The 26898-nt window shown below is 39.4% G+C and overlaps 3 protein-coding genes and 1 long non-coding RNA gene across 5 annotated transcripts; 2 read left to right on the top strand and 2 right to left on the bottom strand.

The window, feature by feature from the left end:
* Positions 1-583: 583 nt before the first annotated feature.
* Positions 584-1858, bottom strand: LOC106366869. The gene is made up of 2 exons (XM_048759539.1): positions 757-1858; positions 584-672 (listed from the first exon to the last, which is right to left on the bottom strand). The coding sequence occupies exons 1-2, from the start codon at positions 1856-1858 to the stop codon at positions 584-586; spliced, it is 1191 nt and encodes a 396-aa protein (XP_048615496.1).
* A 7158-nt stretch (positions 1859-9016) lies between these two features.
* Positions 9017-10985, top strand: LOC125588273 (nucleoplasmin-like protein ANO39). Its single transcript, XM_048759538.1, has 3 exons — positions 9017-9082; positions 10392-10468; positions 10583-10985. Exons 1-3 carry the CDS (start codon positions 9017-9019, stop codon positions 10983-10985), a joined length of 546 nt encoding a protein of 181 aa, XP_048615495.1.
* Positions 10986-23090: 12105 nt separating this feature from the next.
* LOC111207293 lies at positions 23091-25030 on the top strand. Its single transcript, XR_007325251.1, has 3 exons — positions 23091-23802; positions 24243-24333; positions 24447-25030. It is a non-coding gene; the product is annotated as an uncharacterized LOC111207293 (long non-coding RNA).
* A 104-nt stretch (positions 25031-25134) lies between these two features.
* On the bottom strand, positions 25135-26663 carry LOC106363135 (protein psi1). Of its 2 annotated transcripts, none has more exons than XM_022705237.2 (3): positions 26296-26663; positions 25808-26205; positions 25135-25725 (listed from the first exon to the last, which is right to left on the bottom strand). In XM_022705237.2, the coding sequence occupies exons 1-3, from the start codon at positions 26503-26505 to the stop codon at positions 25275-25277; spliced, it is 1059 nt and encodes a 352-aa protein (XP_022560958.1). In that variant the 5' UTR covers positions 26506-26663; the 3' UTR covers positions 25135-25274. The 2 variants fall into 2 exon arrangements, with proteins under 2 accessions (XP_022560958.1, XP_013658382.1); XM_013802928.3 differs by having other exon boundaries at positions 25808-26193; positions 26296-26628.
* Between the last annotated feature and the right edge of the window lie 235 nt (positions 26664-26898).

The raw sequence follows: 26898 nt of genomic DNA, 5'->3' as shown, positions 1-26898 counted from the left end.
TAACTAGAAGATCTTCTTTGCTTCACGTCAAGCAATATCTTATCTTTCCATAAGTTTGTGACACGTCACCACTCGTAACAAACTCGCCATACTGTGTTACACAATCACCGCACTGTGTAACACACTCTTAGCTCAGCTCGAACACGCTCACAATCTTGAGCTTACATTCCCCCTTTTTATCTGAATGTGACACTCTACTCAACTTAGAACCAGCTGTCCTAACATCAACTAGATATCGCTGTCGCCAATAGCACAGGATCAGAGCCTGTCGTACGCACAGAACAATGTCTTGCTAATGTAGTGTTGTTCTTAGTGAGTCAATTCAAGCTCTTCTAGCCACCATCTCATGATCGCAGCTCCCCCTGCATTATTGAATTACTGTCTCTCATTCTCCCCCTGTATTGAACAAATTTGAAATTCGAGAAACCAGAAACACAACATATTGATAAGCTTAAGAGTGTCAGATTACACAGCCATATTAATTCAAAAGAACATATGAAGCAACATCCAAGCAACATAGCAACATCGTAAACACTACAGACTTTCATTCGCTCAGAAACTCTCACTACAGAGTTCCATTCGCTCAGAAGCTCTCACTCTGATCACTGTCCTGCTCCATTACAACCTCCTCATCCCGTGAAGGCTGTTGTGTGTACTGCGGGTATTCTCCCCCTGAGTAGATGCACATTAAGATAAAACAAACAAGATTAGAGACGCATAAAATTCAAGAAATGACTACAAGTATGACACCCTTACTCCTCAAGCGAATCCGAATGTTTTTCAGATCAGCTATGGTTCGCTCAATGTCAGCCAAAAGATCCACAGACCGAGCATCAGCACCCTGTCCTCGACCTGCCTTGATGTCTTTGACAACGAGCTTCGGATATCCTGTGTACTCATCATCTTCTTCAAAAGACAACACAGTTCGTTGATAGTCAATGACTTGCTGAATCAGCGTAGGGAAGATGATCCTCCGAGACTTGTCAGTGTTAACGTTAGCTGAAAAACTGATGATCTGATCATAAACGGACTGACCAAAATCAAAACTCCTGTGATGATGAAGCATGTAGAGGAACTTGAGTCGCTCCTGATTCATTGAAGTGTAGTTAGTCGTAGGTATCCAGTTGGAGCACACGAGCTTGTAGAGCACCTGATTTGTCCGAGTTAGGTATTTGGAGCTCATGTCTTCCCAACGTTGCACTCGATTATCGGTCAAAAACGAGCACACAATGTCGATGTCAGCAGTCATGTAGTCAGGGTCCTCTTCAAATCCCGGAATCAGATACAGAGCATTGATCAGTGTAGGTGAGAAATCTACCATAGATCCACGAAGAAATACAGCAACGCCATCCTCTCTATTCTCAGCAGCCCCCAGATTCGCAATGAACTCTTTCACGACATTTGGGTGAAATAAATCGCAGTCAATTAGAGTATAGATCAGTCCGGACCTAACTACCACTCTTTTCACATCAGACAAGTTCTCATCATTCACATCTAACCTTTGTTGAATCACGAAGCCCCGGGGAGCCAACTTTTCATACCTTTCAGCTGCATTGCTTGTGACAAACCGACTCGAGACCGGTGTGATGTGCGAGCGAAGCAAATCGGGATTCTCCTGATTTCGTGCCTGGAAAGAGGCACGACTTGCTTGATAGCGTGGCTCCTTGGGTTGGAAAGCTTCAACCTCGTCATCAGAGGAAGAGGTAACTGCAGCAGGTGGTGACGGTGGTGACGGAGTTGTTTCTCGGCGCTGCTTGCGGACTCGTTTTCGGGAAGATTCAGAGGGCCCAGCGGCGGAGGAAACCGGCGCAGATGTTACTTTCACAGACAATCGAGAGCTTCTGCGGGAAGGTTGCATGTTTCGACTTTGGAGAGAAGAAGAGATGTGGCGGAAGCTGTTTTTGGGAGTGACACACGGAAAACCCTAATTCCATTTATTGAACTCAATTTAAAGCATTAGTCCCAAATCAAGTTCCATTTATTGAATTAAATAATCATAAATAAAACCCTGTGTGTAAAGCAATAAAACTGATGCATTATACACACATGTAACCAGGAGCACAGACTTCACTTACAGTCGTATAAGAGCAGAGGAGTCATGTGAATTGTGATATGAGCCAGTCCCGTAACATAACCAGCATATACACATAGGCATCTACGAACATGATGCCTGCATCTCGGGGGTAAAGTCACTGAAGAACGATTTAGCCACACATCTAGCTACCAAAACTTTTATAAATGAAATCAATGAGTCAACCCAAGTCTGTAGCTATTTCTCAGCCGAGTAGCTATCGCAAACGAGATTCTACTGTGTTCATTCAGTTAACCCCAACTCTGTTTTTCACACTCTTCTGTACAGTCTGGAAACACATGTTAGGTATCTTGTGCGTCTGTCTCTCCATCTTCACAAACAACCACGTATCATCAGTTCACAAGCAATGAATACACAACTCCATTGTTAGGAAAGAGATGGAATCCAGAGACAAAGTGGAGTGACACCCTGCTCCGAAACATTTATCCCAAGAGATTGGTAACATGCCTGCCTAGTCAAGACAGTGATCGAGATTAGAGGCAAAGTGGGGTAACACCCAGCTCCATCATGAGTATCTATCATTCCAGGCCTTGTTCACGATTGATTTCTTTGTTGAGTAACACATCTCTTTCATGAGGCTGCACACGAGTCTTATTTCTTGACCTTTTCGTGTGACACACGTTTATCCTTATGTAACACTCACCCTCTTATGTGTTTCCTCATTCAATCCAGGCAGTGATCAATACCTCAAACGTGAAATGGGGTAACATCTCAGTTCAAGGTGAGTGCCCTTCACCAGTGAATCAGAAGAGAGAGTTAACCAGAGTCAGATAAACAAACTTACACAGCGGAACTTGTTGACTCAAGGTGTTAGTGGGGGAGTAGCATCGACGTACGGAGTCCATCGACTCTTCTTTTTACAGTGACTCTTCCCCCTTCTCCAGGTCTTAATCAGAGTTCCATGATTCCCAACGCCTTTCTAAGACCCAGAAAGGTGTTGTGATCCAATGGTTTGGTAAAGAGATCTGCAAGTTGTTTCTCAGTTGGGACATGCTCTAATATCACAATCCTCATTTCCACTAACTCTCGCACAAAGTGATGTCTGATATCCACGTGCTTAGTACGTGAATGCTGAACTGGATTTTTAGACAGATTTATAGCACTCATGTTATCACAATGAACAAGCATAGGAGCAGAGGTGATACCGTAATCGACAAGCATTTGTCGCATCCAAAGGAGCTGCGTGCAACAACTTCCTAGTGCAATGTATTCAGCTTCTGCTGTGGATAGAGAGACACAGTTTTGTTTCTTGCTATGCCATGAGACCATGTTGTTTCCCAAGAAAAAGCAACCACCCGATGTGCTGTGTCTGTCATCTAAGCAACCTGCCCAATCAGCATCACAAAAACCTGCAAGATTCACATTAGTCTCAAATGTATAATGAAGACCAAAGTCAAGGGTGCCTTTCACGTATTTGATAATACGCTTTACTGCATTCATGTGAGACTCTTTTGGTTTAGCTTGATAGCGAGCACAAATCCCCACACTGAGGCATAGATCAGGACGACTCGCCGTGAGGTAAAGAAGGCTTCCAATCATGGCTCGGTAGAGTTTCTCATCAACTGGTTTCCCATCGCTATCTCTGGAAAGTTTGGTTGTTGTGCTCATAGGAGTTTTTGCAGTCTTACTTGTCTGCATTCCAAATCGCTTGATGAGATTTTTGGCATAGGTACTCTGTGACACTGTGATTCCATCGGTTAGTTGTTTGACCTGAAGTCCAAGGAAATAGCTCAGTTCACCAACCATACTCATTTCAAATTCCTTTGTCATAGTCTTCACGAAGTCATCAACCATTTGCTTAGACGTTCCTCCGAAGATGATATCATCCACGTAAACTTGAATGATCAGCATGTCATCTCCATCTTCTCCGACGAACAGTGTCTTATCCACACCACCTCTTTGAAAACCAGCTTGTAACAGGAACTCCGTCAGACGGTCATACCAAGCTCGTGGAGCTTGTTTCAACCCATAGAGAGCTTTCTTGAGTTTGTAAACGTGATCCGGAAAATGTGGATCCTCAAACCCTTTTGGTTGTGTTACGTAGACTTCTTCTTGTAATACACCGTTTAGGAAGGCACTCTTGACATCCATCTGATAGAGTTTGATTCTCAGATTGCACGCCATTCCAAACAGTAGTCGTATTGATTCAAGTCGTGCAACTGGAGCAAAGGTTTCATCAAAGTCTACTCCTTCGATCTGAGAGTATCCCTGTCCAACTAACCGCGATTTGTTTCGAATGATATTCCCTTCCTCATCAGTCTTGTTCTTGTGAATCCACTTGGTTCCAATGATGTTTACATTCTTTGGTCTTGGTACCAGTTCCCACACTTGAAGTCGTTCAAACTGTTCAAGCTCCAGGTGCATCGATTCGGTCCAGAATTCATCATCCAATGCCTCCTGAATGTTCTTAGGCTCAATACGTGACACAAAGCATTCCACTTCATTCATCTTCACCACGAAACACGCCAACTTTAACATCTCTTTGAAGTCGATTTGTTTCTTTCTTGTAACTCTTTCATCAAACAGTCCGCCAATCACGTCTGAAGAGGAGTGGTTTTTGTGTACTTTTCCTTGATCAAGATCGACCTTGGTCATCTCAGGTTCATCGTCTTCTTCAGACTCCTCTTTCACTTCATTCTCAGCTTCATTCTCAGCTTGTCTTGAGGAACTTGGCGTGACACCGTCTATTGTCTGTGTTACACGAGCCTCATAGAATCCAATGCTATCGTCAAAGACTACGTTAACATTGTCGCCTACAAACTTTGTACGCTGATTAAACACACGGTAGGCTGAACTGTTCACTGAGTATCCCAGAAACATCCCTACGTCACTTCTTGCTTCAAACTTTCCCAGATGTTCTTTGTCATTCAGAATGTAGCACAAGCATCCAAAAACATGCATGTGACTCAGGTTCGGTGTTTTACCTTTGAGAATTTCATAGGGAGTAGTCTTGGTCTTTGGCTTGACATAGACCCGATTTATCACATAGCACGCAGTGTTGATTGCTTCCGCCCAGAACCCAGATGGAACACTGTTTCCACACAGCATTGCTCTAGCCATTTCTTGCAATGTTCTATTCTTTCTTTCCACAACCCCATTTTGTTGAGGAGTTCTTGGAGCGGCATACTGATGACGGATACCTTGACTGTGACAGAACTTGTCAAACTGCTCATTCTGAAACTCACCGCCATGATCGCTCTTGATCTGAATGATTCCTCCTTTATCCTGTTTGAGCTGAAGAGCAAGGATTCTGAAACTCTCAAGGGCATCAGACTTGTTGCGTAAGAAGTCCACCCATGTATACCTGGAAAAATCATCGACCAATACAAAAATATATCGCTTACCCGCAATGCTTTCAGGAGTTATAGGACCCATGAGATCCATATGAACCAGTTCCAATATCCGTGTAGATCTGATCTCTGAAATTTGTTTGTGTTGTACCTTGACTTGCTTTCCTTGACAGCATGCTCCACATACTGTCTCTGTTTGTTTCTCCAAATCAGGGACACCTCTTACTACTTCAGCATTTACGAGTCTGAAGAGTCCATTTGTGTTCATGTGACCCAGTTTCTTGTGCCAGAGATCAAGTTTGGATTCAGCAGCTGCAAAACACACATTAGAAGGTCTCCAAAGATAGCAGTTGTTTCCGGAACGAATACCCCTTAGCACGACATTGTTTCTTGCGTCAACGGCACGACATTCCTTGCTGTTGAAGAAAACCTCTAATCCCTCATCACAAAGTTGACTCACACTGATCAGATTTGCCTTAAGACCCTCAACAAAGTAAACATTTGAGAGTTTAGGCACATCAGGTCTAGAGGTTATTCCAATTGCACGGATTTTGCCTTGTCCACCATCTCCAAAAGTAACTTTTCCACCTCTGATGAGTTCGAGTTTCTCAAGGTAGTCTTCATTTCCAGTCATATGCTTTGAGCAACCACTATCAAAATACCATGGAAGTTGCGCTTGTGATGCTTCTTCAGCAGAGGTATAAGCAACATTACTCACGATCTCTGTGTCTACTTGCACTCGCACCAGGTTGCAAACTAGATCATGTTCAGCTTCAGAGTGTGACTTAACAGAACTGGTGTTTATCTTAGAATGAGTATTCTCTTTGAAGTTCGGATACAGATCACGTTTGGCTATCCATACACAACCGTAAGCAGTTGGTTCGGTGAAGCACAGGTTCAACCTCCATGCTCTCTCATACTGATGTCTTCGAAAATAACAGAACCTAACATTGTGTCCTCGTTTTCCACAGAAGTGACAACCGTTTCCACGTCTTCTTTGTTTGGGAAGAACATCCTTGTTTCTTTAAACATGAGCTCGTTTCTCTTCAGGTTTCTTTTCTTCCTTTGGAGCTTCCTTCACAAATTTTGTTTCTGTAGATGTGGAGGTGGATCCCTTGTATCCCAAGCCAATGCTGAGACTTGGACACTGTCCCAATGTCAGTATGTGATCAAGAGATGCAGTACCAGCTGACAACATTCGAACCTTCTTGTGATTTTCAGTAAGTTGACTCTCGAGTAGTCTGCTTCGATAGATCTCCATAGCCAAGAGGTCACTTAGCCTTTGCACGTGAGCTTCAGCTTCCTTACGAACTCGTTCCTGCTTTGTCATAGCTCTCTTGAGTGCAAGTATTTCTTGATCTGATTCTATGTTAATCGAGTACTCCTTCGTCTTGATAGAAGGCTGATCAAGTTCCAGTATGTTAACCTGAGCTTTCAGCATTGCAGTCTCTTTGAGCAGTGCAAGGTTTTCATGGCTGAGATCAGAGAACTTATTGAAGAGGGACTTGTACTCAGCTTCAAGATCTTGCTCAAGATCACCGTCATCCTCGGTGTCAACATCAGTATCTTTTCCACTTTCTTGACCAATCAACGCCATGAAGTTTAGATGCAGCTCACCTTCATCATTCTCGCTTTCAGATTCAGTGTCACTGAAACACATGAAAGACTTCTCTTTCTTGAGAATGCTAGGACACTCACTGCGTGTATGTCCAATTCCTTTACACTCAATACATTTTTGCTCTTTTCTCTTAGCAAGGGGACACTCGCTCCTGAAGTGCCCGTAACCTTCACACTCATGACACTTCTTTGTGTTCTTGCTAGAATCATGCTTTGAGTGCTGAGAGCTACTCCTTTCATAATCATCCTTTTGGTAGCATCCATTGAATCTACCACCACCTTTCTCCATACGCTTGACAAACTTGTTGAAGTTTCGTGCCATTAGACTCAGGTTTTCTTCAATCTTAGTAACTCGACCATCATCCTTAGACTCGGCTGTGAAAGCAATGCTCTTCTGATTAGTAGATTGTCGGTCGTTTTTCTCAAGATCATGCACTTTCAAAATGCCAGAGAGTTGATCAAACTTCATCTCATCTGTGTCTACAGCCAGTGTAAGTACAACTTTATAAGCTTCAAACCGTGGAGGTAAGCACCTTAGCAGTTTCTTTACCAGATCCTTTTCTTCATACTTCTTTCCAAGGACAGACGCTTCACTTGCCAGTTCACTAATCTTGCATATGAATCCATCAATTGGCTCATCGTCACTCATTCTCAGGTTTTCAAACTTGGAGGCAAGATGATCAAGACGAGTTCTTCTCACACTAGTGTTTCCCTCAAAGTGATTAATGAGTGTATCCCATGCTTGCTTGGCAGATTCACATCCTTGTATGATCTTGAATTGCTCAACGTCCACTGATGAGAATATGACAGTCAAGGCTTTGGAATTGAATTTTGATGCTTTCTTCTCACCATCAGTCCACTGATCTTTAGGTTTTGGACCGACAGTCTTATCTTCCATGATGACAGTAGGCGCACTCCAACCATCTTCTACAGACGTCCAAGCATCTTCATCAACTCCTCTGATGATGTGTTGCATCCTCACCTTCCAGTGACCGAAGTTGGTACTGTCAAGCATAATAAGGTTGTGAGTGTGTAGGAGTTCTTTCATGGTGTCCATGAAATCCGCAGGATCTCAACCTGTAAGTAGTACTTGATACCACAGAGGCTTCCTGCTCTGATACCAAATGAAAGTTCAGAGACACCCAAATTATAACTCACACACAAGAGATTTCAAGAACACTTTCTTGTAAATTAGAAACCTTTTAAACAATCCCCTAGATCTGTTTAATCTGATTTATGCTTAGTCACACACGACTAGCAACAGACCAGTTTCTAATCTCTAAATCACAGAGACCCAAGCTAAACACTTGTTACTTGATCTTTGTAGCCGACAAGAACAAACCTCTTGTTCTAGCTTTTTCTCTCTTAATGCTTAACCTAAAACTCTCTTAGATTATCTCATTAAGTACACACGAAAAAGAGAATATTTTATTTCCTAAAATCTTGCAAACTAGAAGATCTTCTTTGCTTCACGTCCAAGCAATATCTTCTATTTCCATAAGTTTGTGACACGTACCACTCGTAACAAACTCGCCATACTGTGTTACACAATCACCGCACTGTGTAACACACTCTTAGCTCAGCTCGAACACGCGCACAATCTTGAGCTTACAGTCATAGACTCAGATACCAATTTGAAAGAAAAGAAATACTCTCCTCCTTTTCCTAGTGCATTACAGTGCAATTAATTTTATTTGTTTCGAGGATGTAACTTCCCAAATACATATTGTTCTTTTTGTCTAAGATTACCGTCAGGCGTATAATATCAGGCAAATGGGCCTGCAACAATGGACAAGCGTGCATTTCTCCAGACTACATCCTGACGACAAAAGAATATGCTCCAAAAGTGGTAAGCTTAAGAACTTAAGATACATCCTTGATGCACTTGTGTGTTTAAACTCTCTCTTTTCTCTTCTTCCCAAGATTGATGCCCTGAAGCAAGAATTGGAGGCATTTTAGGGAGTCCAAAGATATGTCACTTATTGTAAACTTGAATCACTTTGATCGCCTGTCTAAAATGTTAGAGGAGAAGGAAGTTTCGGATAAAATCATCTATGGAGGTCAAAAGAACAGAGATAACCTTGTATGAATATGAGATGTAGTTGGAGTTTAGTTTCAAGAGAATGAAGAACATGAAGAACATGAGAGAGAGATATGGAGATATAGATATTTAAGAGAGAGGAGAGAATAATTTTCTTAACATATAATTTCTGGTTACAATACATATTTAAACTAATCTAGATTTGGACAAAAAGAAATAATAAATAAAGACAGCATGCATGCTTCTTGAGTAAAGAGAGAAGGAACAACTTCCAAAAACATTGTCTTTAATGGTCGAATGGATAAGTTACCGTGGATGGACTGATGTGGAAATGTCTTACTGTGAATGATAAGCTGTGGATGGGTTTCTGTGGATCTGCGTGACAAAACTCCTTGTCATTTATTTCTACATGTCAACACTCCCCCTCAAGCTTGACCATAGGAACTGGTTAAGCTTGGAAACCATCAAGCATTCCCTCATTAAAACCTTAGCTAGGAAAAACCACTTGGGATAAAAACCAAGCCAAGGAAAAAGAGTAGAACACTTCATGGCAAGAGGATCACACTACAGGAAATGTGGATATTAATAGCATCAGAGGATAGCGTTTATAAGAGTTCTACTATTGTATACCATCGCTGGCTTTTGTAATAGCGTTTAAACGCTATGTTTCTTATCGCTGGAAAAATAAAAGTTTTAGCTGCGTTAAGTTACTTAGTGGAGGCGCCTTACCATTGCATATCCAAATTTAATAGCTATCGTAAATGAAATTTTTTTTTTTTTAGTCTTTGACCCGACAAAAAATACCTAATACTCCTCGATTCCTCTCTCTTTCTTCACTTCTTTCTTTGACTCGAAATCAAGAATCCAGAGAGTTCTTAGACTCGAAACCCTTCGTTCGTCATTGTTTCTCAGAAAATCCAGAGATTGCTCTTGAATCGAACCTTCATAGGTATGATCTTATTCAGTCGTAGCTTCTTTGTTTTATCTCATCGATATATATCAATCATTTGATTTTGATTATGGGTTTGTATTTTTGGTTTGTGTGAACATTCATGTGAAAGTTTGTGACTTTGGGTATTGATTTTGATTTTAGGTTTTGATTCTTAGTTTGTGTGAACATCTTTGTCGAAGTTTGTGATGTTCGGTTTCGATTTTGATTTTGGGTTTTGATTTTGATTCATGTGTGAACATTCATGTGAAAGTTTGTAATTTTGGATATTGATATTGATTTTGTGTTTCGATTCTTAGTTTATGTGAACATGCATGTCGAATTTTGTGATGTTCGGTTTCAATTTTGATTTTGATTTTGGGTTTTGATTTTACTTTGATTAATATGTTCTTTGTTTATCAGTTTGAGAAATGGCAAAGACGAGAGGAAGAGGACGAGTTGGTGGTTCTCGTCGGAGTAGACGTAATAAAGGCCTGGAGGTAGAAGATATAACTCCGCAAGTTTCTTCTGCGACAACACTAAAAGTGAAGAAAAGAGCAGCAAAGAAAGTGGCTTCTCCAAAAAAGAAATTTAGTTCTAACGCCAACAAGAAGAAGTAGTAGAATCAAGAGTTTGGCTGCTCAAGCTGATGAGGTAGAAGATGTAACATCGCGACATGATGAGGTAGAAGATGTAACACCGGAAGATGGTGGTGTTGTGGAAGAAGATAAGGGTAATGACAATGAGGCTGTTCAGGCTGAGAAGACAATGTCTGAAGGTGATAAAGAAGATCCTGAGGTAGAGGATGATGAAGAAGCTTGTTTGACTGGACAAGAACAGAAAGAGGATGAAGAAGAAGCTCACAATATGGTAGAAGATGGAGTTCTCAATGAGAAAGAGAACAAAGAAGAAGCTCTCAATATGGAAGAAGATGGAGTTAGCAATGCTCAAGATGATGAGATTCCTTATACTGAAGGAGTTCAGCTACCAGGGGATGAAGTGAAAGAAAAAAAATAAAAGAGGACCAACAAATATGCGTAGAGTGGCTGAAAATCCTAATGAAAAGGTTGCGGTCACATTCACTGACTTTGGTGATCATATTGGACCTGGTACAATAACACTATCGTCTTTTCTTGGTCCTCTTGTGAGGGAACATGTTCCGGTAACACTTTCTGATTGGAGACTACTTGATGCAGCGACTAAAGCAACAATGTGGGAAGAAATTCAGGTAACACTATCGTATATATATTTTTTGTTGAACCGCAAGATGAAATTATAAACATGTTTGACATTTGCTTATTGTGATGCATGGGAGGTTTAACTTGCAAGAAGAGTGACAGAAAGCTGTTATTTTCAAGCAGCTGGCAAATTTGTGGAGGGCTGGGAAGTCAAGGCTAGTGTCACAAGTACGTGCTGCAAAGACTACTGCTGAAAGAATAGATTTAAAACCCAGCAACATCCCATCCATTCAAGTGTGGAACTGTTGGGTTAAGAGCAAGACTACCACAACTTTCACGGTTAGTTATCTACAACTAAGTAACTTTCTTGTTTATAGGTCATGTCTTATAGATTTAATCACACTCATATTTATATTGTAGGAAATAAGTAACAAGTACAGAGAGATTAGAAAAAATCAGATTCCTCACACCACCAGCCGCAAAGGAAAGCTTCGTTTAGCTGAAGATATGGTAAAAAAATAGTCAAACATCTATATACTGTACATCTTGTAAGATTAAAATGGTATTGAGATATGTCTGTTTTTTTATGTAGAAAAAAGAGAGTAAAGAGCCAAGTAAGGTGACAAGGAGTAAGGTATGGCCTGCGGGACACACTCATGCTGATGGTAGACCTGTGAATAGAGATGGCAATCATGGATCTGGACCGCGGGCTTGGCCCATAAAGGACTGTCGCGGTACGGTATTGGGATGAGGTTTTTTAGGCCCGCAAATTTGCGGGCCTCGCGGGATGGGTCTTTGCGGGACTGGGTCTTTTGCGGGATGGGCCGAAACGGGTCATGCGGAATTACATGGACCCGCATTTTTTCTACATTTCTTATTTTACCTGAAATAATGAGAAGAAGAGTGAGAAGATGCTGTAAGCAAGATTTTGGGAAGAGACAAACCTGGACGAGTTAGGGGGTTTGGTAGAGGGATTACGGCTACTAAGCTAGCATTTCTGCAATTAAGAGACGCAAAGATTTCAGAAATGAAAAGTGAGATTGAAGAGTTAAAGGGCATGGTCCGAGACTTAGCTGGAAAGAAGGTAATCCTTTTCATTACATTTGGTCAGTTGGTCTTAAGAAATTTACGATTTCCTTTTCCTTCTCTCAGAAAAGTAATGGTGATGCTAAAACATCTGAGACTAGTAGTGGATTCAAAGAAGGAGTGACAGTACAAATACTGGATTGGATTGAATCAGAAGATGTTGTTGTCGGTGAAGGAGAATTCTGCTCTGCTGAACTGAAGTACAAAATTGGTCGTATACCAATTGCTCCTAATGCAGTGGCTCTCGTTGTTAAGTGTGCACTAAGCTCAGAAGCTTCTCTCTGGAGGCCTACAACAGATGTTTTAACTCTTGAGGAAGCTGAAGGATACAAAATAGCTTGGCCAATGGATAAAGTGATTTTGGATAGGGATCCAATCTTTTTTGAAGATGTATCCATGGTAAGGTTTTCTAATCTTGTTTTCTTTCTACAATAACAGATGTGTTATCTCTAATCTTTAGCTTCTTACATTTTAGCAAACCAAGGAAGGTGAATCTCGAAGATGCAAAATATATGATTTGACCAATGAAGAGGACGAAGTTATTGCTGAAGGTCTCGTGTGCTCAGCTAAATCCAAAGATATGGTCAACAATATACCAATAGGTCCCAATGTTGTTAGTATTAAAGTTCTGAAGGTGTTCAATGATAAGGTATATTTGGGGAGGCCAACCGATGATATGTTTTTGATTGGTGATGCAAATAACGAGAAAATCTAATGGCCAGTCCTAAAGGTTGAAGTCATGGCAACTACCGTTACAGATGCAACACCTACTAAATCTGCAGCCAAGAAAATAGCATCACCTTCGAAATTAGCCAAGAAAAAAGCAGTGGTATGTAATTGAAATGAAGTTATTTTATTTGTTTGTCTGTTGTTGATGTTGGATCTTTCATTGATGTTGGAAATTTGCTTCTATTATCTGCGTTGAGTTGTAGAGTCCATGCAGCACTAGTTCGACCAAAAGTCGAAGGCAGAAGTGTATTTTCTTAGATTGCAACAACTTTGGACGTAAGGTAGCTGAAGGAAGAGTAGCTTCGATGGATCCGAATGAGTGGTGCCACTTTGTACCCCTAGGTCCAAATGCAAGCAACTTTTGGGTTGAAGTGGCTAAGATTGGTAATGCAAAGGTCTGGAGGCCAAATTGAAAGATTGAATCATATCTGATGCAATAGTTTCAGTTGTGGCATGGCCAAATGAAAAACTCAAGTTCGTGTGAAAAAAATGTCTAAGTTTTTGTAATTCTAGTTAAGACTTATAGTCCATATAGTCCAAAACAATGTACTATATTATCGGTTATGTATTTCTAGTTTAAACTTTATGTTAAGCTTCTGTAATAAAATGTCTTATTATGTAATACACTGTAAAATTTTAAGTCCAAAAGTTTAGCCAAAGTTAAACCCTAAAATTCGAAAATTATATCCGTAAACCCCTAAAATTAAAACTCTACACCCCAAAGTTCAACCCTAAACCCTAAAGTTAAACCCTAAACCCGAAATTCTTCAATCCTAAACCATGTACACATAACTAAGTCTTAGTGTAATTAGTCTTTCTAACTAAGTCTTAGATATGATATTGTGATCTTTTAAAACTCACTTGTTAATTTAAAAAAAAAAATCATATAAGAATTTGTGATAGAAGACTTTGTACATACAACTTAGTCTTAGTGTTTATGAACATATAAGTTAGATTGTTGTGATAGTACTTCTTAATATTTGTTTTTAATTTAATTTTTTTTTATTTATAAGAAATAATATTTGAAAACTTGAAATACTGATATTGAACTTTTTAAAAATTAATTTTAAATTTTTTTGCTTAATAACCTATTTTATATGGTAATTTTCCGATTTTAAACGAAATCTAAATTTTGAACCAATGAGAAGTAACTTCCAAGATTGCAGACGTGACCAATCATACACCAATGGATGTGTCTCGCCAACTTCGATCTGAGCCGTTCTTCTTCTGAGCCAATGAGGAATAACCTCTAATATTGCAGACAGATTATCAAAGCCGTTCATCATTTAGAGTCTGATTTCATCAGAGCCGTTCATCGTTTAGAGTCTAATTTCATCAGAACACTTCTTGTCGTTAGGGTTAGAATAAATTTCTGGACAAATCGTGTTTTGTCTCGCGAGCAACGAATCGTGATTTGACCAACGAATCTCGCCGATTGAAAGGAAGCAAATGGATAAAACGTGGATTTGGCTGCCAAGTTATAAACTATAATCTCTCGAGCTCACTTGTATTCACCGATTAAAAGAGAGCTAACTTCTTTTGTCTGATTTTTGTAGGAATAGTCACGAGTACTCAGAAGGAGAAACTAATTTCGTGAATTGGTCAGCAAGAAGATTGGAAAATCTGTATGAAATGTTATGCCCTTGTAGATACTGCCGCAATCTAAGCCATCAGTTAGTAGATAAAATAATGGAGCATCTGGTGATTAGGGGTATGGATAAGAAGTATAAGAGTTCTTGTTGGAGTATTCATGGTGAAAAAAAGATTCTGAAGAAGACAGTGGTCTTTAATATGAAACAGAGGCATTTGATTTGTTTAAGACAACATTCTCTATGGAAGAAGGTGGTCCAAATCAGACGAATGACAATGGGGTACAGGCAAATGATCATGATGAAGCACCAGAGGAAACTGAATTTAGGACAAAGTTAAGAGACGCTCAAACTCCATTGTACTCGGATTGTATCAAACACACGAAGGTTTCAGCAACCAGTGGGACTTTACAGATTCAAGGTTAAAAGTAGTGTGTCGGAGAACTACTTTGATCAGCTGTTGGTTTTACTTAAGGATATGCTACCTGAAGACAATGTTCTTCCCAAGAGTTTATCTGCAATCAAGAAATTTCTGAAGATATTTGGGTTCGGCTACGACAATATTCATGCTTGCAAGAATGATTGTATACGATATAGGAAGGAGTATGAGAAGCTAGAAAGCTGTCCAAGATGCAAGGTTTCAAGATGAGAAAAGGATAAGCACAATAATGAGATAAAGGTTGGGATTCCGGCAAAGGTCCTTAAAATATTTTCCAATCAAGGACAGATTTAGGAGGATGTTTAGATCAAAAAGGATGGCTGAAGATCTGTGTTGGCACCATACCAATGCCACTGAAGATGGTACAATGCGATACCCCGTTGATTCTATCTCTTGGGCACAGGTGAATGATAAATGGCCATACTTTGCTGCTGAACCAAGGAATCTTCGACTTGAGATTTCTACAGATGGGATGAACCCTTTATCCATGCAAAACACCAATCACATCACATGGCCAGTGTTGTTAGTGAACTATAACATGCCTCCAACTATGTGTATGAAGGCTGAGAATATAATGTTGACTTTGTTGATCCCTGGTCCACCAGCTCCCGGTAATAACATAGATATTTACCTAGAACCACGGATAGACAATTTAAAAGATTTGTGGGAGGAGGGTATTGAAGTGTATGACTCATTTGCGAAGGAGAATTTCAAACTTAGAGCCTTGCTGCTTTGGAGTATCAGTGACTATCCAGCCTTAGGAACATTGTCTGGATGTAAAATGAAGGGGAAACAAGCCTGCAATGTATGTGGAAAGGATACACCTTCTAGGTAGCTTAAGTTTAGCCGCAAGTTTGTCTACATGGGAAATAGAAAGAGACTACCGCCTGGCCATCGTTATAGATATAAAAAAGGTTGGTTTGACAACACTATGGAGGAAGGGATTGCGAATAGGATACAGATTGGCGCTGAGATATATGAGACACTACAAGCTTTTAGGAATGATTTTGGAAGACCTCTAAATAAGGAAAAAAGAGAGGAAAAGACCAGAGTTGGAAGATGATGAGATGGTTCAAGAAGAAGAGTGTGAAGAATCAAATGATCTATTGCGGTGGAAGAAGAGATCAATATTCTTTGAACTACCATACTGGAAGGTAAAGTAGAGTAATTGAACTATATTATCTGATTGTTGTACACGAATATGCCTAACATTTTCTTGTTTAATGTGTTAGGATATGCCTGTTCGTCACAATATTGATGTTATGCACGTAGAAAAGAATGTGTCGGATGCTATATTGTCTATCTTGATGCAAAGTGCCAAGTCAAAAGATGGGTTGAAAGCAAGAAAAGACTTAGAAGATATTGGAATCAGAAATAACTTGCACACAGAGGTGAGGGGAAAGAAAACATACTTACCTCCAGCTGCTTATTGGTTATCCAAAAAAGAGAAGACCATTTTCTGCCAAAGGTTAGCTAAGTTTAGAGGTCCTGATGGTTATTGTGGTAATATTGCGAATGGTGTTTCAGTTAACCCTCCGAATATTGGTAGTTTAAAGTTGCATGATCATCATGTGCTAGTACAAAACTTGTTACCGGCTGCATTAAGAGGGTTGTTACATAGGGGTCCTAGGATGGCCGTAAATAGATTATGCAGTTACTTCAACAGGTTGTGTCAGCGCATCATTGACCCGGAGAAACTTATGTCAATGAAGACAGAGTTTGTGGAAACAATGTGTCAACTGGAGCGCTTCTTCCCTCTATCCCTTTTTTATATCATGTTCTACCTTCCAATACATCTATCAAAAGAGGCACGTGTGGGAGGACCAGTACACTTCCGCTGGATGTATCCCTTTGAAAGTTTTGATGTTCTCATTTGCTTCAATATATTTACTTCTTGCAATGATGTTTGACTAATATTCATATTTCTTGACTGAGTTATAGGTACATGAAAACACTAAAGGCTTTTGTTAAGAATCATGCAAGGCCAGAAGCATGTATGGCTGAGGGGTATTTAGTTGGAGTATGCGTTGCATTCTGTTTAGAGTTCCTTAAAGATTCAGTACCAGTTCAAGAAGCAGTATATCGTAATGAAGATATTGAGGCTGACAGAATTGTGGTTGAAGGCCGACCTCTGCAGACGGGTATAGAGGTTACCCTTTCAAATAAAGATAGAGACATTGCACATCGCTATGTGCTAATGAACATGGCATCTTTGGATCCCTTTGTTGAGTAAGTTATCCTTTATGTTTCATCTACTTTTAATTATAATTTCATTTTCATATGTTGTTGTTTAATGTAAAAATCATGATGCATTTGGAAGAGTTACAAACTATTGATGCTCGATGTGCTAGAAATGAAACTTTGTTGTGAAAAAACCATACTGAGCACTTTGCACAATGGCTTAAGAAAAAGGTTACCAACTCCATCTTCTTTTCTTGATTACAAATTTTATGACTGGTTAGCTTGAATTTCGATGACTGGTTAGCTTGTAGCTTGATAAACATGTACAGATTTTAGCATTTTGCTGACTGGTTAGCTTGTAGCTTGAAACATATACAAATTTGAGCATTTTGCTGACTGGTTAGCTTGTAGCTTGATGATTGGTTTTCGTGGTACATATTGTTAGCTTCATAATCGTGTTTTGATCCCTTTGTAAGTTCCTCAGCTTGATGATCATGTTCTGATTTTCTGCAGCAGATTCATTCAGACTCAACAAATAGTCATTCTAAGGAGATAAGGTGGTTGGCATTTGGACCAAGAAATGTTGCTTTAGCACATAAAAGATTCATCATTAATGGGCAACGGTTTCATACAGATGCGGTCAAGCGGAAGACACAAAACAGTGGAGTAACTTATGAAGCATTTAGCATGTGTAGATCAAGTACTAGAGATATGAGACAAGTCGCTGATATGCTTACATATTATGGAGTGATAAAGGAGATTTTACTTACGGACTATCACATGTTCAAAGTGCCGCTGTTTAGATGCAACTGGGCCAACACAGGGAATGGTGTGAAGGATGAAGATGGCTTCACTCTTGTTAACCTTCATATGAACCAAGCAGCTTATTTGAAAGATTCATGCATTCTACCTTCTCAAACGAGACAGGTTTTCTACTCTATGGAAGATGATAATTCAAATTGGTATGTTGTTATGAGAATGCCACCTAGAAGTTATCATGAGTTGGAAACAGAAGGGGATTTAGGTGGTGCACCTTTGCATGTCCAAGAAGTCGATGATCTAGGTGATGAAGCTTCTAATGATGATAGTGTTTATGTTAGGGATGATTGTGAAGGTTTATTAGTGGTAGATTGATAGTTTTTATGTTTGTGTTGTGGTTTGTATGAACAAGAAAATTTGTTATATGGGTTTTTGAATAATTAAATATTTAATGGATTTTTTTATATTTTAATTGTTTTTAATTACAAATATTTGAAATAAATATTAGATTTAAAAAAAATCAATTCGTAATTATTATTAATTAAATTTTGGATAATTTAAAAACTAATAAGTTTTAATAAGATTTGTACAACGCTATTATAAATATTAACTATTGCATAAACAATAACGCTATTGTTGTATAATTAACTATAGCATAAACGAAAACCGCTATTAAAAGTGTCAGACCTATTATAACGGGCGATGTTAGAGCGGCTAAGGATGCGCTATTATACAAAACTCATAGCGTTTTTCGTCTGCTATTACTACCCTTATTTCCTGTAGTGTCAATGATATGTGAGGTCTATGAGTCCAAGTTTGGAATGGATGAACTCACAGACTTTGGTGTTGGCTGTCTTTGTGAAGATGTCAGCCAGTTGATCTTCACTTCTTGTGTAACAAGGTAGAATAATCTTCTGTTCCACAGCTTGTCTCACCTTATGACAATCTTCCTCAATGTCTTTAGTCTTTTAATGGAAAATTGAGTTGCTGGCAATATGTATACCAGCTTGATTATCACAGTGCTTAGTGATTGGTGTTGATGTCTCTATGCCCAAATCTCTCAGCATGTTTCTGATCCAAATGATTTCATTTTAAAGCTTCCTTATCGCTCTATACTCTGCTTCAGCACTTGAACATGATACCACATTTTGTTTCTTGCTCTTCCAAGTAACTAAGTTGCCTCCAATGAAGGTGCAGTAGCCTGTTGTGGATCTCCTATCCACCCTATCACCAGCCAAATCTGCATCACAGTATCCCACAATCTTTGTGCTCTTGTTGCATCTCATCCATACATCTTGGCCAGGAGCTTACCTTAGGTATCTCATGATCCTCTCCACCATATTCAAATGGTGAACCTTGGGAGATTGCATATGTTGGCTGACTTGGTTTACGGCAAAGTAGATGTCTGGTCTTGTAATGGTTAGATAGATCAGATTTCTAACCATTCTTCTATAGAGCTTGAAGTCTCCAAATGGTGTATCCTCAAACTCCCCTCACACAAGACTTTGTACCCTTCTTCAAGTGATGTTTTGGCTACTCTTCTTCCAAGTTCTCCTGCCTCATTTAACAGATCAAGTGTGTACTTTCTTTGAGTTAAGAAAAGGCCCTCATTAGAGCGGCATATTTTTATCCCTAGAAAGTACTCTAGCTCATCCAAATCTTTAATATCAAACGTAGACTTAAGAAAAGCTTTGGTTGAGGTGATACCTTCCTTGTCACTTCCTGTGATGATGATATCATCAACATTGATCAGAATCACCACAATTCCTTGTTTGTTTATGAGGGTGAAGAGAGTATAATTAGCTTCTGATTTCACAAACCCTCGCCCATTGAGAGTTGTGCTTAATTTGTGATACCAAGCTCTTGGCGACTACTTTAATCCATAGATTGCTTTCTATAATCTAAAGACATTCCCTGGTTTAACAAAGTCTTCCATACCAGGAGGTGACCTCATGTAAACCTCATCCTCCAATTCTCTCTGGAGAAAAGCATTCTTAACATCCATATGGCCATAAATCTCACTCCAAGTTGACTGCCAAGGAAAGTAGAATCCTTATGGTGTGGAGTTTAGCTACTGGTGCAAAGGTATCCAGATAATCTTCTCCATAGACTTGAATATATCCTCTTGCAACTAGTCTTGTCTTCTTTCATTCTGGTTTCCCATTAGATAGGTACTTGATGGTGAAGAAAAGGTGACTTGTTACTGTTTTCTTTCCTTTGGGAAGCTCAGTTTCATACCAAGTATCATTCTTGATCATGGCATTGATTTCATCTCCAACTGAATATCTCCAATCATCTAGTTTCATTGCCTCTTCATAAGTCTTTGGAATGTACTCTTGATCCAGATTGTTGATAAAGACTAAATGCTCTTGAGGGTAACTCGCCAAAGAACATGTTGCTTGGATAGGATGAGCCACTGTATTGCTGTTGAAGTATACTTTTGTGTCGACCCACTTGGATGGCTTCTTCACTTTAGTGCTTCTTCTCAAATGTTGAATCTGTTACTCTTCTATCACTGCATCTTCCTGACCTTGTTCTCCACTACATTGATCTTCACTAGACTGATCAGATTTAGCTCCATCTTAATCTTGTGTTGCGACTGAATCATCTTCTTGTTGTTCTTGTTGTTGTGATTCAGGTTCATTGCCCCCTTCAGGATCAGGATAGACTGTTTATACACTTGGTGCAGCTTCATCAACAACAGGAGGGGTTGGAGAAGTTCTTGGAACTCTACTGGTCTGAGGCTAGCTAATGCCTAAGCTTTCCAGAATAATTATCAAGTTGTTTGTCCTATCTGAAGGCCCTTGTGAGAGATCTTGAAGGCTTTCCCAACTCTTCTCATCATAGTACCCTTTTGATTCCAAAAACTTCACATCTCTTGAGACAAGAACCCTTCTTGACTCTGGATCATAGCACTTATATCCCTTATGAGTTGGAGAGTAACCAATGAACATAGCCTTTGAGCTTTTAGCATCAAGCTTGTTCATCTGCTCCCCTGGTATCAACACAAAACAGAGGCACCCAAATACACGCAAGTGGTCCAAAGATGATTTGGTCTTGTTTAGGACCTCGAATGGAGACATGTCGTTGAAGACTTTAGTTGGAGTCCTAATGATCAGATAAGTAGCAAACATCACAACATCACTCCAGAATTGTTTTTAGAACATTGGTGTGGAACATCATTGATCTTGCTACCTCCATCAAGTGTATGTTCTTCCTCTCAGCAACTCCATTCTGTTGAGGAGTGTAAGGACAACTTGTCTGGTGAGTAACCCATGTTGAGCAAGATATTGCTTGAATGCCTGACTTGTATACTCTCCACCATTATCTGACCTTAGAATTTTGCAACTTGGCATTGAAATGGTTGCAGATATGGGTCTGTAAATTCTTGAAAGCATCCAACACCCTGTCCTTATACTGAATCAGTGCCACCCAAGTGTATTTGGACTTCTCATCAATGAAGGTGTCAAAATATTTGTGGTTCTCTCTGGACACACATGGAGAAGTTCATACATTAGAGTGAACAAAGTCAAAACATTTTTTATAGATGATGCTAGACTATGGGAAGACTGTTCTAGAATGCTTCCCCAATATGTAAGCTTCACAATCATCATTCTTGAAGACTGCACCTGAAAGCATCAGGTTTAGGGCTCTGGTATGAGGATACCCCAGCCTAGCATGCCATAATGTGCTATCAACCCCGCTTGAGGTACTGGCCAAACAGTGAGAAGTAGATGGTCCAGCCACACCTGTCTTCTGAATATGATAGAGATCGTTGTGAATGTGCCCTTTTCCAATCACCTGGCCTGTCTTTAAGTCTTGAAATTCAACCTCATCTTGTCTGAAGACAACCTGACAACTAAGATCAACTGTAGCCTTCCTCACTGATAGCAGATTTGATGTAAACTGAGGCATATACAAGGCAGTTGATTCCCTATCAAACAACCTAAGGTTCCCTATCCCTTCTTTCTTAACCTTATCACCGTTTTCTATAAGAACATTCCTTGAGGCAGGCTAGACATCACTAATCAAGTTCCTATCACTAATCATGTGATGGCTTGCTCTTGACGCCATAATGATAGGTTTAGAGTCAAGAGAGTGTGTATCAGCATTCTTGGATGAGATAAAGGCCTTGATAAAGGAATGTAGGTTACTCATGGTCGCTGGAACATCAGTGTTGGCTGCACTATCAGTACTTCTCCACGTTCCTCTTTCATTTGAACCACCAATGACAGATGAATACATGGTTTTCCTTGAATTGATGGATGCTAAAACACCTTGATTACATTCCTGACAAGATTCAAATCACTTCTTCATCGCATATTGCGATTCTTATGTTGTTTATTAGCCTTCTTGTACTTTGGAACCAACACCATGATTGAGTTCTTTTGACCAGTGGACAATAGACTATTCCTACTGGTTTTGAGATAGACTGGACTTTGATGAATCATTTCCGGATATGGCTGAAGCTTTTTTGAGTTCAAGAGAATAAGGTATACTCCTCTACCTTGGGAAAGAAATATATTTATGGAATCTTTTGTGAGGTTCAGGAGCTTAGAGCTCTGATGCGGTCATCAAATCAGCAGCTGAACCTGAGGTCAAGCCATCATCTTATTCAACCAGCCTATGTATGTGCACTGAAAATGCCATATCTTCCTAACCCGGAGAGATTCCACCATGAAATAAATTTTCATGGATTCTACACTCAAGTAGAGTACCAGCCCAATTGGAATACGCCCAAAATTTATCTTTACCAGAAAGATATGAATTTTTCAAACAGGAGGTTTTCCAACTTGTCCATTTGCGAGGTTCCGAGTTTAGAGCTGTTTCAAACCCAATAAAGAAACTTTACGATCCAAACCAAAGCATGGACTTCAAGATGGATCTCATATATTTCCAGCAAGCCAAGAATGGGGAGAAAAGTCCACGGAAATATGGAGTTATGGCGCAATTACGTAAACCGGTCAACCCAGTTCTTCAATTGTCTAATTTAGAGTCTCACCGGTTCCATCTTAGTCTAACCAAACAGTGGCGACCAGGAGAGGTTTCTAAGCATTTTAGAAGTATATCCAGTGATTCAGGAGGAGTTGAAGAGTTCTTACCATGCACCAAAGCCCACATGATCAGGAGGATCTATTTATAGCTCTTTTCTCAATTCATTTCTGGACGTGATCAGCACCTTCAAAGCAGTAAAAAAGATTCCAAAGAAGCTCAGATATCCCTTAAAACCATACAGGTTCAAGATTATTCAAGCTCACCCTTTGCAAGCTAAATCCCCACAATCACTCCAACGGCTAGTTTCCGATTTTGTGTCTTTGGAGATTTGTTTTCTTTCTTTTTACTTTATGAACGTTTTGTTTAGATCTTTCTGAGCATTATATAAGCTCTCCTATTCCTTCATTTGTAGGCACCCTCGATCTTAAGAATTCATAAAAGTTTGTTTTGTTTTTATCTAAGTTTATCTTTGAATAAAATCGATTGTCTTTAGGATTCAAAGAGTGATTCTTTGCTGTCCTATTGATTCGTGGTTCATAGGTTCATTGAGAGATTCAGGAGCCTTGAAGATCACAGATTGAGAGAGTCAATCAACACCCACGGATTGAGAGAATCAATCAACTATCCATCACCATCTCCACCACTGATCATCAATCTTCTATCCATCAACCATTCCATCCCTCTATCCTTTTTATTTCTTTTATTATCTTATCATTCATAAACTCATTGTTCTTCCTTTGTTTCAGGTTATCTTGAACGTGAAAGGACAGTATTTCATCCATCAACCACCTTCATCTCTACCGATTTCTCAACCATCACCATATCATCGACCATCTCACCATCCTAGCTTCTGGGGCTGTATCAATCTCTGATACCATGTAAGAATATGAGATGTAGTAGGAGTTTAGTTTCAGGAGAATGAAGAATAGGAGAGAGAGAGAGAGAGAGATGGAGATATAGATATTTAAGAGAGAGAGAAGGAGAGAATAATTACCTTAACATATAATTTCTGGTTACAACACATATTTAAACTAATGTAGATTTGGACAAAAGGAAATAATAAATAAAGACAACATGCATGTTTCTTGAGTAAAGAGACAAGGAACAACTTCCAAAGTTATTGTCTTTAATGGTCGAATCGATAAGTTGCCATGGATGGATTGATGTGGAAATGTCTTGCTGTGAATGATAACCTGTGGATGGGTTTCTGTGGATCTTCGTGACAAAACTGCTTGTCATTTATTTCTTCATGTTAACAAACATGTGAGTTCCTCTCATCATTTCTCCCTTATGCTAATCTTTTTGTCTCATCAATCAGGAAAATTTCTCCAACAATCTTGCTTGACGTGCCATTAGATTCTTTGATCATGAGTGAAGAAATATTTGGCCCTCTCCTGCCAATCCTCACGGTACTTGCCATTCAATACAGACTCTGCTTCATCAATTTGGATTTGATGTGTGACATACCTTGGCAGATTATGCTTCGAAAGGCATATCTAATGATCACATTTGTTCTGCACAGCTCAACAACCTGAAAGAGTGTTTTCACGTGATTCATTCTCGACCCAAGCCACTTGCTGCGTATTTGTTTACCAAAGACCACAAGCTGAAAGAGAGATTTGCCAAGACAGTTTCTGCTGGAAGCATAGTAGTTAACGACACAGCTGTTCATGTAAGATAACACTAGTCATATATATATATATATATATATATATCTCACTTATAAGCAGTTTTATCATATTACTATTTAAAGCTTTATCATCATCTGAATATATTTGATATGTCCAGTTTACACTTCCCACATTGCCATTCGGAGGAGTCGGTGAAAGTGGAATTGGTTCTTACCATGGTAAATTCTCATTTGATGCATTCAGTCACAAGAAATCTGTTCTCTTCAAAAGCTTTTTAGGTGATTCAGCCATCAGGTATCCACCATACTCTAGAAAAAAGTTAGACTGTTAAAGGCTCTTGTCAACAGCATATCTAGTGGACACATTCAAAGTCCTTTTAGGTTTATCTTAAAAGGATCGATGATGACAATGAGTTATAGATATATGTATTTGGTTGTTAAAGATACATGTATGTTGATGAATAAACCATTTGAGATTATATAGTCTAGAGGAAAGCTCACTTTCTTCGGATATGAACTTAGGTTGTTAAAGATATATATGTATGCTGATGAATAAGAGGTTTGAGAATTGATTATGGAAATCTGATTTTTCTTCATTTAAACTTTATTTTTACAAAAAAAAAAATTGAAGAGTCTTTGGATTCTTAATCTATAATTAACCATGTCCTAAAAGCTCCCTTAGAAAAGAAAGAAAAATAAATAAGATAGAAAGAACCAGGATCAAGAATCATTCTGAAGAATGCTCTGAATCTCTGCTCTTTGAGAATCTGTAAGCTGTTCCGGGAACTTAGCCCGAAACCGAACTCTCAAATCTCCTCTCGTCTTCCCTTTATCTTTTGGTTTTGGCATCCCTTTGCCATGAATGACTGTAACATATCCGGGGTGAATAACATCTTCAATCTTCAAACTCATGTTGTCGCCATCAGGTAAAGCGACACAGAGCTCAAACCCCGTCAAAGCTTCGAGAAGAGAGACTTCCACCGCCATTTCTAGGTCGTCACCTTTTCTTTTAAACACCTCGTGCTCTTTCTCAACTATCATGAATGTCAAATCAGCCGGTACACAACTCCCCATTGCTTCGTTTCCTTTTCCTTCGAATGTCACTTTGGTTCCTCCTTTCCATCCTGGTTTCACTTTTATTTCCACCGTCTCTTCCTCCTCGCTCAGTTGCCTTCACAACAACATTAAAGCTGAGTTACTCTTCTTGTTCCAAAAGACTCGTACATACCCAAAAACAAAAAACAGAAACAAACCCTGAGGTTGTAGTCACATCTCTCTTGATCTTGATCTTCTTAGTGCATCCGTTGCATAGCTCCTCGAGCGTGCAGCTTAGTTTCTTCTCTGTTGGTTGAGGTTTAGCCACTTTTTCGGATGAGGTCGAGTACAATATTGGGTTTGCAAAGCTCCTAGGCGATGTGGTCGTGGATCTCCTAAGTGTACGCATAAAACCAGCTGAATCCGTCCTGTTGCTGCTGCTTTTGCTCATCCCTATACATGATGAACCCTGCCTGACCGCGGCTGTGTTGTGGCTATAACTTCTTGATAAAGATAATGGCTTCTTGTGTCCCACGCTGTTGAGTCTATTGTAGCTACGAACCTTGCAAAGACTCACACCTTCCACCTTAGTAACCTTGGCTTCCTGAGAAAATATCTACCATATATATGTTAATAATAGGAATCCATAAACTTATTGCATCATCTACCCATACTTTGAACAAGTTGTGTCTTGTAATATCATTACCTGGAAATTGAAGGCGTTTGGCTGGTTAGTGACGTTGGATTTGTGATCTTCGTGGCGTTTGGATTCGGTGTGTAGCTTTCGTTCGTGTTTATGATTAGGCTTCTCACGCGGCAAAACGCTTGAGATTGATCGGCAAATTTTGAAGATATCACGGAGGAGGAAGCTTCGTTTCTTGGTCGAAGGCTGAGCGACCCCTTGTGTTGTCGCCATTCACGGCGAAAGAGAGGAGAGAGAAAAATAGACGTTTTGTTTTATTTGTTGGCGACAGACAGTGTAAATATTCTGTGTAACTGTCTTTTTCCAGAATTTCCTTTTTTAAACAAAAAAAAGTTATTTTGACTTCGACGGAAACAGGTACGAAAAACAGAGATAAGAAACGCGTATCTGATTAGCTAAAATTACTAATTAGCTAAATTACCATAGAAACGCGTATCTGATTAGAAGATGATTCGTTCTTTCTGTTTCATTATGACTCGTTGATGTCGTCATACTTATCCTCAGATCATGTTTATCCCATAAAACCCTTAATGGATTTCTTAAAAATATTTTTTTTTTCTGAATTAAAAAAAAAAAAAAAAATTAAAAAATACGCCAATCGCGGGT

Source organism: Brassica napus, chromosome C6, assembly GCF_020379485.1.
Source record: "Brassica napus cultivar Da-Ae chromosome C6, Da-Ae, whole genome shotgun sequence".
In the NCBI taxonomy this organism is placed as follows: Eukaryota; Viridiplantae; Streptophyta; class Magnoliopsida; order Brassicales; family Brassicaceae; genus Brassica; species Brassica napus.
Note: the sequence above shows the minus strand (reverse complement) of the source record. Positions and strands in the feature narration are given on the sequence as shown.

Excerpts from the sequence above, each read along its gene's own strand:
- LOC106366869 (XM_048759539.1), bottom strand. The coding sequence starts at position 1,858 with ATGCAACCTTCCCGCAGAAGCTCTCGATTGTCTGTGAAAGTAACATCT. Across the intron at positions 673-756 it reads CATTCGGATTCGCTTGAGGA|GGGGAGAATACCCGCAGTAC; the intron begins GTAAGGGTGTCA and ends GCATCTACTCAG.
- LOC125588273 (XM_048759538.1), top strand. The coding sequence starts at position 9,017 with ATGTTAGAGGAGAAGGAAGTTTCGGATAAAATCATCTATGGAGGTCAA. Across the intron at positions 9,083-10,391 it reads AAAAGAACAGAGATAACCTT|TTTGAGAAATGGCAAAGACG; the intron begins GTATGAATATGA and ends TTTGTTTATCAG. Across the intron at positions 10,469-10,582 it reads GACGTAATAAAGGCCTGGAG|AAGTAGTAGAATCAAGAGTT; the intron begins GTAGAAGATATA and ends GCCAACAAGAAG.
- LOC106363135 (XM_022705237.2), bottom strand. The coding sequence starts at position 26,505 with ATGGCGACAACACAAGGGGTCGCTCAGCCTTCGACCAAGAAACGAAGC. Across the intron at positions 26,206-26,295 it reads CAAACGCCTTCAATTTCCAG|ATATTTTCTCAGGAAGCCAA; the intron begins GTAATGATATTA and ends TATATATGGTAG. Across the intron at positions 25,726-25,807 it reads GATGTGACTACAACCTCAGG|GCAACTGAGCGAGGAGGAAG; the intron begins GTTTGTTTCTGT and ends GTTGTTGTGAAG.